We start from the raw sequence: 12,233 nt of genomic DNA, 5'->3' as shown, positions 1-12,233 counted from the left end.
CTGAGAGGCCTAACCTAAAGATGGTCACTAGGTGGCAGTATTATCCCACAGTCCCATTCCCTTTGTCCATTATCTTCAATGAATTACCAGTCAAGTGCATGAAAAAAGGTGAGGCAACTTGGCAAGGTATCAGTAGTGTCTGTTATCTATTCAAATATAAACAGTCAAAGAAAATATCAAGATCAAATCATTGTAGTCACAAAAATATATTTATATATTATTAAAAGGTTATGTTAGATCTAACTAGGCCTATATTTATCTATTATAAATATAGGCGTATTTAAGTCTTGCTATAGGCAATTGAAATTACTTACAAATTAAATTGCTTACAGTGTCCCTGTTTGATTCACCCATAATAATCATCATCATAATCTCAATAATATAATATTAATCATCATAATGAATAATAATAAGTCAGACATTTTGCAAGTGTTTAATGGCTTAGTATTACTACATTACATTGTATTGACATTGTACAATACACTGTACAAAAAAGGAAAACATATCAGATGCAGATCGTGACTCCTGGTGAATTATAGTGAAAGTTCACTGTAATAAAGGTGGTGAGAATATTGATTTGTTGGACAAAAGTGAGTCGGGACACATTTGAAAATGTTCACTTTAACCCATTTAGGCCTGACCTTTTTCAAAAAAAAATAGCAGACCTACAAGCTCACAGCGCGCCACTCGGTGGCGCGCTGTGAGCTTGTAGATCTGCTATTTTTCAATAGCTAAATTATAACATGATGTTTAAAACACCAAAATGGGTTCCCGCCCAAAATGGGTTAAACGTTTTCACCCATGCTATGCCAATTAACTTTCACAAATAAGTGACCATGGTGCAAATTGAATTATTGAAACAAAGATGTAAAGTTTAATATAACTCATAAACCAACTAAATGCAAAAAGCGGGACTCCAAAATAAAATATGCAAGACTGGCTCAGATGCAATTTCTCATGTTTATTTGAGAACGGGGACGCGTTTCGGCAGTAGCCTTCTTCAGAGTCTGCTCTGAAGAAGGCTACTGCAGTTTCCAGAGGAAGTGCACCTGTTTTTTTCTTTTTGAGTGGTGCAACCACTCCAAGGAACAGCAATGTCCCCATGTCCCAACCTATGTCCTAACCTATGTCCCGATGTTTAGAGTACCAATAGGGGGTGCTGTTGCACCACTCGCTTCAGACTGGTCTGATTTTTATGTAAAGTTTAATACTCTGAGGGTCCCTGTGCTGGACCCCACGTTGAGAGGGGCTAGAGCAGTAGTTTCAGAAGATCGCCCCTTTGCCGTCAGAGGTTTGTGATGTAGACCTGCTATACCTGGATGATCCTCCGGAGAGCCTCTCTGTTCTGCGAGTCCTCTGAATAAACGCCTTTAGTTTCTTCCTGAACTTCTCTCCAACGAAGGCATACAACACTGGGTTGATGCAGCTGTGGAACAGGGCCAGGCTGTGGCTTACGAACAGAGCCACGTCAACCGAGTTCCTCGTGGCGCAGGTGAACCGCACCACGCCCGCCCTCAGGAGCGTGTCCGAGATCACGGTCAAGTGGTACGGCGTCCAGCAGAACAGGAATGCGATCACCACGGCCACTATCACCCGCATCGCGCGGTGCTTGTGGAAGCCGCGTGTGTGCAGCAGCCGTGCGATGGTGATGCCATAGCACGTCACCATGACAACCAGCGGGATAAAGAAGCCCAGGATGTGGCGGAGCCACCGAGTGCCAAGTCTCCAGGAGACGGCGCTGCTGACGTCGAAGTGTTCAGCGCAGATGAGCTTATCCGAACCATCTGGTTTGAAAGCATCGTTAAAAAGCGCTGGAAGTGCCAGTGTGCAACCAAACACCCACACCACTGCACAGGCCACCCGACTGCAAAGCCAGTGGCGGTCCTTTCCGAAGTCTGCGGCATGCACAATGACCAGGTAGCGGTCGATGCTGATGCAGACCAGGAAGAGGATGCTGGTGTAGAAATTTGCTTCCATGACAATGCTGAGGAACTTGCAGAGGAAGTCTCCAAAGACCCAGCTTTGAAGCGACGCCGTGGCCCAGAATGGCAGCGTTAGAGCAAGGAGGCCATCTGCCACGGTCAGGTGGAACAGGTACACATCGGATGGGGTCAGAGACTGACGATTGGAGCCAATCACCAACGCCACAATTACATTTCCTGGTATGGCTAAAAGGAAGATGCAGACGAGGACCGCAAACACGGCCACAGTTGCTACAGAATCCACAGCTCTGGCCTCACAGCTTAAAGTCCTAGGGTCTACAATGAAGGGGGTATGGTTGCTGTAGTCGGTGCCATTTGAGCCATAGTACAAATCATAATCATAGTCAATGGTAAAGGTGATGGACATGGCTGCAGGGAACAGAAGAGAGGTATACGATTATATGGTTTTATGGTCATCACATCAAATCAAAACTTGTAATCCAAAACAGTTGAGTAAATACAGGGCCAGGCTGTGGCTTACGAACAACAATGACAATAGAAATGAAGAAGTCTGTTTATTGGTCTTGCAATGCAAAGCTTACATCGATGTGTTTGCGGTTGTTAGCTGAAGGAGTTACCCTCCTTCGGTTCAATGTATAACACAGATGAACGTCACCAGACAGCTCTGTCAGTTATGGCCATATGGCTTATCTAACGTCTAACTCTAACCCATCCTGCACAGCTTATTCTTAGATAATTAAACTGTCTTGCTGTGGCTGTCCTGATGTGCTGCCGGCTGGCATCAAGTTACAGAGAGAGTGAGAGAGGGAGAGGATCTTCCCATCTCCTATAGTGTCTTGCACAGTTTAACTGTAAACTCAAAAACACACTGAATATATATATATATAATATATATGTTTAAGACGCAAAATTACGTCCTGGCACAGGGGGTTATAGTGCTTAAAACGTAACCTGTCGTTCCTTGGCTTGGGTTCATCTTAAAGAAAGTTACATGGATAATAAATATCATATCATTACTTTTCAGGAAATCTGAGGGGGGAAAAAAGTTTTCCAATGGATAAAATGTAGTTATTATTTAGTCACAAGCTCTTCTTAATACTTTTCATTGGTTAAATATTTAAAAGGATAAGATTTAACCACATTTAACCTGGCATATTTTGGGCATGTCAAAGTATATTGCAAAAAGAAATCTCACAACCACAACAATCTCGCAGCATCGTTTTTTTCAGGTATAAAATGACCAATAGAAATGTGGGACGATGAATGAAACCCACCAATACATTTTTGCATATAAATTCTAATTTGAACAGTTTACAAAGAACAATGAGTTGGTGACTAACCTTTAATAGGGTAAGGTTGGATTTGAGACGAGAAGAAGAGTCTTCACATGAAGAGAGATGCTATTCAAATGGGCTGGATTTTATAGGCATCATTTTAAGCACCGGTTGCCACAATTTTACTTCCCCAATATCCCTCCATCTACTACATGCGTCATCAACTTTCTCCATCAAATATTTCAATATCATTCTCTACTCTTCAGTATTGATCTCATCTCAAAAGCTTGGGACATTATTTGTATCATTTCATTTGTATTCATTTGATCAATAGAATCACAAATTAGGAGATAACTTTTAAATAGCCTATATATTTTTCCAATGTGCTTAGCTAACGTGAGAAGCATGCAGTTGTGATGGATATAAGCAGACAAACGTACATACTGTAATCTTTATGTGTATGATTGATCTGCTTAAAAAAGTGTTTTGAGCCATCATCATATATAATCGTTAATTATTTAAAAAGTTAAAAAATTATTAAAACCAGTTTCCCCTTAATGATGAATGCATGTGTTGCGTCACATCTACAGAACAGTATAGGTCACATGGACCTAGCCTGGCTAATAAGCCAGACTAATATCACACAACACTGTCGCGGTATATCAGTCTGGGCTGGCTCCACTTGGATTTCATTTCCCGGGGAACATTTTCTCTTTGACGCAATTGGTCAGAGCTACTGTCAGTCAAAAGTCTCAAGCATTGAACGTCACTGTACCAAAGCCCGCCTATATTGCATACCGTGTCCCGATTGGTCCGACCTGTTCTCTGCTGTAGGAAAGAGGCGTGCTACTGAGCCTCGCCAGACCGTAATCCGCTGGTAGGCAACTTTTTTTTGCCAACGGCTGATTCGGTCTGGTTTATTAACCAGGCTAACATGGACCTACAGTACAGTAAGATGCATGGGCCTACTATACAGAAGATTACATGAGCCTACTGTAGGTCAATACATACTGTAAGACTAATGAGAATAAAAACCTTACAGTAGATTGGATGGGCTTATAATATATATATATATATATATATAGGTTGCATCTCACAACATGTATTGTTGTTCCTGAGAAATAATTCTTGCAGCAAACATGCACAAGCGGAACCATTCATGACCAAGGCAGAGTACAGCGCAGTGATTTCTCCATGTTGCAAACCATTTGGCAATCGATTGATGCTTTACAAAACCCCAGGTTCCTACACTTCAGGATGTCACCGTGGCATTTGTGGAACATGGCACGTTTCTCGTTTTGGTGTTGTAATCTACAATACAGCAATTGAGTTGCGTCTGTTACTTAATTGTCCCGGGGAAGCCCAAAACATGTGTTTGTTAGCAAAATAAATGCTAAAATACACATGTTTTGGGCTGTCCAAGGCAGAAACAAAAATTGAGAAGTCATTGCGAACAACAAACAATGTTTGACGTATGTTTGATTTTCACTGCAGCATGCGTTAGGACATGCTGGTGTGCAAGACTCTCCTAAAGAGATTGCACAGAATGTGAGATGAAGTAATAACTAGATTTTGACCATACATCTGTGAACAAGATCACAGCAGACATGGATGTGATCTGATCAAAATGGAATACACAATGGAGAAACATCTAAATACTAAATAGTACATCTTAATTCATTGACAATAGAGGACACAGTCAGTTAAGTCCAGTGCTAGAAAAAGTACTCAAATGTTTTACTTGAGTAAAAGTATCAATACTGCAATGTAGAAATACTCTGTTACAAGTAAAAGTCCGGAATTTAAAATGAACATGAGTAAAAGTACAAGAGTATTGGCATCAAAATGTACCAAAAGTAAAGGTTCTCATTATGCAGAATGTCCCATTTCACAAGTTTTCAAATGTATACAAATCTTTTGAAAATAGCAGATCTACAATCTCACAATGCGTTGCATCGCGAGTAGTTCTGCTATTTTCAAATGGCCTAAATGTACCGTATAGGACTGAAGTGGTTAATGTATGCTTTGTAATAAAACAAAATCACAATCTACAAAGTAACTAGTAACTAAAAATGTCATATAAATGTAGTGGAGTAAAAGCACAATATTTGGATCCAAGATAGTAGTGGAGTAGAAGTAAAAGTATTGGAAATTGGAAATACTCAAGTAAAGTACAAATACCTCAAAATTGTACTTAAGTACAGTGCATAAGTAAATGTACTCAATTACTTTACACCGCTGGTTGGGGGGGCGCGTACTCCCCCATTGACACAATGTAAAAGCACCTTCAAGAATAACAATGTGATGTGATTAAAACATACAACATACACAACCAAGACAACAAATCATCACTACAAGTAAAACAGAAACACATAACAAAGAATCTACATCTTACTGTAGTACTTCCTAGGTAGTGTATTGTTAGTATGTCTAACATTCTAAGCAATGACCTATTTTTCTGTTGGATGGTAAAGGACTCGTGGCTACTTGATAAGTCGTTTTAGCAAGTTAAATCTAAACTGTTTGTATGGCCTATAGAAATCCACTGCAATGTGTTGTTAGGCTATATACACACTGTAGTTTTCACGTACTGTACTTAAATATATAAATAAAGGTAATACTCAATAGTAAATTATCATCCATAATGTTGTTTATAGTCAATGCTCTGTTTTTCATTCAAGTAACTTTAACCATGCAGGTGAAACTGTGAGTCTATATATATATATATATATATATATATATATATATATATATATATATATATACTCTGTATATAGGCTACTCACTGTAGTTCGCATGCTGCTATTTTTATATGCTTGTCACTATATCAATGTTTTTTTCATTGGCACGTTTGACTGTCATGGTTTCAGCCTCCAGGAAGAAACCCTAAATACAAAGGGAAGACATCATTCATTGCACATAACAACCACACCAAGGGGTCTAATGAAGTACTGTCACCTCATAAACACAAAACTGGAAAAAAAATAATAATAATCACGGCACCCCATCTTTAATGGCAGATCTGACGTTTGTGTGTACCAGCCTGGGGGGCTGGTTGTTAATCCAGCAGGGGAAATTCAGATTTTAGCTTTACTCAGCTGATGGCTGCTCAGATGTTCTTATGAGCACACAGGGGGGGGGGGGGGTTAGCTGGGGCAGGCAATCGAACCTGGGACCTTCTGTTTCCCAGGCGAAGTATTCCGTTGTTGCACTGTTTTACTCAGTGCAAATTGAGAACCCATCGACAAACAAAGGAAAAACAGCGCCCTCTTTTCTATTGAGTCAACACTTCAGTGTTATTGCTTCTGTCGATGAATCCTCAATTACTATTGAGCTAAGGAATACAGTGACACTTCATGCTAGAATGCATTTCATGCATTCTATTTCATATATTGTTGATTTTTATTTTGGTTGCTTATTACATAAGGCACCATATACATGTTCATCAAAAAAACATTCTGTAAAAACCACTTCATTATGCAATGATGTATTACATAATGCATTGTTACACACGGTTTAGGCACTTGACGGGAAAAAAGAAAATGGAGCAACTGCACTGTCATCCACTTGACCTGTGAGATCAACATTGCATCACATAGAAAAGAACAATGTGTGTGTGACAGAAATTACAAGCAAGACACACGTTTGCTTGCTTTCAGCCATAAATTGGAAGAATGGCTATTATTCCACACAACCTGAATTACAACTACATGGTTGTGCTTTAATTGCTCACTTGAACATTCCTGGTTACTGGCGTGAGAAACATTCAAGCACAGAGAGAGAAATGATAACCTCATATCAGTAATGATAGGGGACCAAGCAGACTTGCCATAGCCTAGAGACAATGCAGAGAGACGACCTTCTTCCTCTCCGCGCCGCCCGGCCGGGGTAGGTGGTGACGCCTAATAGCCCGTTACCACGGTTTGTATTTTGTTGAGCAGGTAATAATGCATCTATCCCTCCCACGGCATACCCATAAAACACATAGTTGTATTGCATGCCAATGTGTTGCATCACTACTACGGTCATCCCATAGGTGTTTACGTAATTATAGGCCAACGCTGAGTGATTCATAGTCTTGTTTCCTTCCTTTGCCAAACTTGATAATCGCAGAATCCAACCAGAATGGCTTGTTCGTGGACACTGTGATCAGCTGTGTGTGTGTGTGTGTGTGTGTGTGTGTGTGTGTGTGTGTGTGTGTGTGTGTGTGTGTGTGTGTGTGTGTGTGTGTGTGTGTGTGTGTCTGTGTGTCTGTCAGTCAGAACCAGTAATTATATACCAAATCCTAATACCCGTCTACTCATTCACAGTGACAAGATCTTGATTTATCATAGCCTATCGTTTTAAACTAGGCATTGGCACAGACCGTGACCATGCTAATATAGTCATAATTCAAACAAACCAATGCATACTCCAGCAACTCGAATATTCATATTAGTAGACTACTGAAATCAAGTGAATCAGTTGAGTGGCTGATGATTCACCAAATGTCACCACAAATCGATCTGTAAATGCACAGAATCGCTTTGTGCATATATATATATGCGCATGTCTGTCTGTGGTCTGTGTGTCACAGCAGCATATCTCAAAAACCGTCTGACTGGATGACTTCAAACTTCTGAGATCCCTGATGTCATCAATATGATGTACTACTGAAGTCATAGACAGGCCTCCTAGTAGCTACACATAATGGGTACTGCAATAAGTACTATGATAACAGCTACCGTACAACAGGTGTTGCATAACCAGAGGGGCATGCATTCCCAACGGGCATTGCCCAGTTACAATTACATACAGTAATATATAAATATTGATGCACTCGCTGACAACCAGTGACATCATGACTACATCTCTACCTCTACTTCCTACACAATCCAAGTTGTAGTTTTTTGCTAAACATAGATAGTGGATTGATGGAAGATCGTGTACACACTGCCCGAGTTCAGTGCATTCAGTGCTTGCTCTGACTACAGAGTGACATAACAAACAACATGGCGGCCGAGTTATGCCGCTGTCGGCCCGAATGTCAACCATCTCGTCACCTCGCTCTTTCCCTATTGAGTTTGTGCTTGAAATGTACTGTAATTCTGCAAACTGTTATTTCAATCAATCAATCAAAAATACTTTTAGCAGACACTCTTAATCCAGAGCGATTTACAGTAAGCAAGAACAAAACATGGAAATACATCAAATACACGTATGCTAAGAACCTAACAGTGGAATATAATGAAACTATGCGTATACACTATAGTGACTATAGAGTGCTATGTCTACAAAAATTTAGCTCAACTTAAATTACATAAATTTAGCCTTTGCATACGCCTGTAGGGTCGTCGAGGCTAGGGCCAGTGTTACGGCAAGTGCTGTAGGCTAAGATGGAGTCTGAAGAGGTGGGTTTTCAGACTAGGGCGGAAGATTGGGAGTGAGTCTGTAGTTCTGATTGCAATGGAAAAGTGCATTCCATAGTTTGAGCCAAAAGGGAGAAGAGTTTGGGACGTGTGGAGCGTTGTCCCGGCGTTTTTGGTGAATGTAGGCTACTTCCGGCTTCCCTGCGTTGGCTGATCTGAGCGCACAAGTGGGTTTGTAGGCCTACAGAGTCTGTCAGTCCGATCAGACTTGCAAGATATGGGGGTGCCATACCTTTGGTTGCTTTGAAGGCCAGCATCAGAGTTTTGTACAGCGACCGGGAGCCGCCCGGTCTCTTTTTGAGCTAAGGGTGGATTTTGTTTTTGTATCGTTTTATCATATACTATAGGAGACATTGTGCAGAGTCAATATTTGGTTCAGTTGACATTTTACCCATTTCACATTAAACCTGTCTGCCTGGTGACCAGGTGGACAATGAATAAAAACGTATAATTAAAGGAAACTTTAATGATCCAGACAGGAATCAGAATCATAGCCTACCCTACCACATAACGGCTTAGGGTCGGCGACAGAGTACAGCATCTTGCAATGGGTCTGGTCCACAAGATTCGATACTCCACCAAGATACCCATGTACCTGTGTAGATACTTCCTTAATGTTAACGAAGTCCACACCCACAACACCAGAGGGAGTGCAACGAACCATGTTCAACCCAGATTCGGCACAAACAAGGGACTAAATTATTTTCGCTCCTATGCCACCAAAATGTGGAACGCCCTACCAACAGTCATTAAGACATGCAAATCCCTTGACTCCTTCAAAACCGCTCTCAAAGGGCACCTACGGATGGCTGCAATTCGAACGTGGCCCCCGTAAAATCTGAATCCCCCCCCCCTTTTCCCCTCACTGTATATGTTTCTTTTCCCTTTTTACCTCCATTATGATGAATTCCTGTACTGTTCTTTGTCTATATAGAAGTGTCTATTTGTACGTCTCTTAATGTTTTGATGAATTGAACATGGTGGACCCTGTTGTAAACAAGTGTAATGCTTAATTGGGTCGTCCACTCACAGTTAACAGCCTTTGTATTGAGTTTGTGCTTGAAATGTACTGTAATTCTGCAAACTGTTAATACAATTTTCAATCAATCAATCAATCAATAACCACACAACCAAATGAGAAAATACTGAATGGCTCATCAAGAGCCCCAAATAACAATATACTACACACATCAATTGCAAGTTCATCAGATACTGTACTAGTCTCTGTCTCTCTCAGGGTATTGTAATAGTGCAGAGGTTTTCAACTGGTGGTCCGTGGACCACTGGTGGTCCATGAAGGTATTGCATGTGGTCCCTGACCATGCATTTAGTAGGAAATTGAAGATTTGTTTTTTATCAACACATCAATGTTGTCAGTTACTGGGAAGTCGGATGTCAAGAACTTCCATAGAAAAGGGAGTTCGAATTTCAAAGGAAAGCGGATTGACTGAGGTCACTGTTTATTATCATTGCAATCGCACGTGTCTGTCTGCTCACTCATACATAAGTTGCAATGAACCATTTAATAATATGGAAGGTTAAGAGAAAATAATAACTATGAGAAAGGAATAGATGAGTTCTCAATCTTTTCTTTTTTTTTAGCTGTCTGACTCTGGACCACTAGCATATGTTAGGTAAATAATGACTGTTAAGGGCTTAATTTAATTTGTTAATTTGAGGTGAATTAAATCAAGCCCATTTCCCCAACGCCCATATCCCCCCACCCAACAACAGTGGTCCCAGGTTGATTCTTAGCCAGGGTGGTGGTCCCTCTAATATAATAATAATAATAATAGTGGCACCTGATTACAAAAAATGATTTACCATTATCTATTCTAGATCAAATGAAGAACATAAGACATCATTGTGCTGTCAACAGAAGTAGTGAGATCAGCATTCTACTGTAGCCTATATAATAGGAGGCACACTGCACAGCAGAATCTGAGTCACTTGCCACGGTGTGAATTTTTAATTGTTGACATATTATACTATAGGAGACATTGTGCAGAGTCAATATTTGGTTCAGTTGACATTTTAGCCATTTCACATTAAACCTGTCTGCCTGGTGGTCCATGAAGGTATTGCATGTGGTCCCTGACCATGCATTTAGTAGGAAATTGAAGATTTGTTTTATCAACACATCAATGTTGTCAGTTACTGGGAAGTTGGATGTCCAGAACTTCCACAGAAAAGAGAGTTAATAATGTGCCAATATTATCATTGCAATCGCACGTGTCTGCTCACTCATACATAAGTTGCAATGAACCATTTAATATGGAAGGTTAAGAGAACATAATATGGGAAAGGAATAGATGAGTGGTTCTCAATCTTTTCTCTTTTTTTTTAGCTGTCTGACTCTGGACCACTAGCATATGTAAATAATGACTGTTAGGGGCTTAATTTAATTTGTTAATTTGAGGTGAATTAAATCAAGCCCTTAACAGTTGATTCTTAGTCAGGGTGGTGGTCCCTCTAATATAATAATAATAGTGGCACCTGATTTAAAACATTGATTTACCATTATCTCTTCTAGATAAAAAAAGAATAAAAACATAAGACATCATTGTGCTGTCAACAGAAGTAGTGAGATAGGCACACTGCACAGCAGAATCTGAGTCACTTGCCACGCCCACGGTGTGAACTTTTAATTGTTGACATATTGTTGCACAAGCACAAGAAACCCTAGCTGTCATGTTGATAAGGAAGTAAATAAACACACAGGACATGACATTTAATTGCCTAAAACCATATTATTGTTTACCTATTCACTTTAATTATATTATTGTGCAGCAGTAGCAAGGTAACCCAAATCCCTGAATGAATTTGTTGGGAAATGGAACGCATTGTGCTTGTGCTCAAGTGGCCATGATTGGTCACTACATTTTGGTATGTACGTAGGCCTACATTCAGAGTGAATTGGTGGCGTTTGTATGGAATAACACCCATATGAGCTCTGTTCAAAGAGGGTTTGGGTAAATCCTGAGGTCTGGGCCATGTTTGTTGTTTCAGAATTTAGAAAAGACAATCGTTTTGTAGGCTATGATAACTTTATATTGTTGTTGTGACCTTGACTTGACCCAATTCAGCTCAGTACACAGTGACAGTCACGGTTGGACTCACCATTTGTTCCTGATGAGCTCGCACACCTCCCAGTCCCAGCTGGTCTTTGGTTGGCATCAAGACCAGGCAGCAGCACTTGTTTTGTACAACACTGCCCATATGCAACCTCACACGTGTGTGTCAATTATTAGGTTTAAGTTAATATTACTATGAACTTAATTTTGTGTGTGCTTGCGTAAATACACCGGTACGTGTCGGTGTCTTAATTGTCTATTAATCAGTGATTGGTGATGTGGGCCTAACCTCGCGTCATTCCACCTAGATAGATATTAGTATTTCTGGACCAGAGTAGCCTAGTCCCACACATAGTTATTATGGTTCCACCACCAACACGCCACTAACTGCCCTCTTGTGGCCAGTAATAACCCCAAAAATACAAACTATTTCAAAGGAAGACAAAAAACACAAATATTTGCGCAAACATTTATATAAATGTTTTTGCTGTCATTTCATTATAACCACCTTCATTGTGACTTGTGTAAATTTAA

The 12,233-nt window shown here is 40.3% G+C and overlaps 2 protein-coding genes across 2 annotated transcripts in view; both read right to left on the bottom strand.

Annotated features, from left to right (window-relative positions):
• The window catches only part of LOC306917517 (intermediate filament protein ON3-like), a 28,469-nt gene extending 16,457 nt beyond the window's left edge, over nt 1–12,012 (bottom strand). Inside the window, exon 1 of the mRNA XM_079495792.1 lies at nt 11,746–12,012. The gene's annotated coding sequence lies outside the window, so the exon portion shown is untranslated. The remainder of the gene's footprint in view (nt 1–11,745) is intronic.
• Nucleotides 916–3,304, bottom strand: LOC306917518 (C-X-C chemokine receptor type 2-like). Its single transcript, XM_079495793.1, has 2 exons — nt 3,284–3,304; nt 916–2,351 (listed from the first exon to the last, which is right to left on the bottom strand). Exon 2 carries the CDS (start codon nt 2,347–2,349, stop codon nt 1,264–1,266), a length of 1,086 nt encoding a protein of 361 aa, XP_079351919.1. The 5' UTR covers nt 2,350–2,351; nt 3,284–3,304; the 3' UTR covers nt 916–1,263.
• Nucleotides 12,013–12,233: the final 221 nt, after the last annotated feature.

Source organism: Electrona antarctica (genome assembly GCF_951216825.1).
Source record: "Electrona antarctica genome assembly, chromosome: 24".
Taxonomy (NCBI): domain Eukaryota; kingdom Metazoa; phylum Chordata; class Actinopteri; order Myctophiformes; family Myctophidae; genus Electrona; species Electrona antarctica.
The sequence above is the reverse complement of the archived record's forward strand: the minus strand, read 5'-3'. Positions and strand labels throughout refer to the sequence as shown.

Excerpts from the sequence above, each read along its gene's own strand:
- LOC306917518 (XM_079495793.1), bottom strand. The coding sequence starts at position 2,349 with ATGTCCATCACCTTTACCATTGACTATGATTATGATTTGTACTATGGC.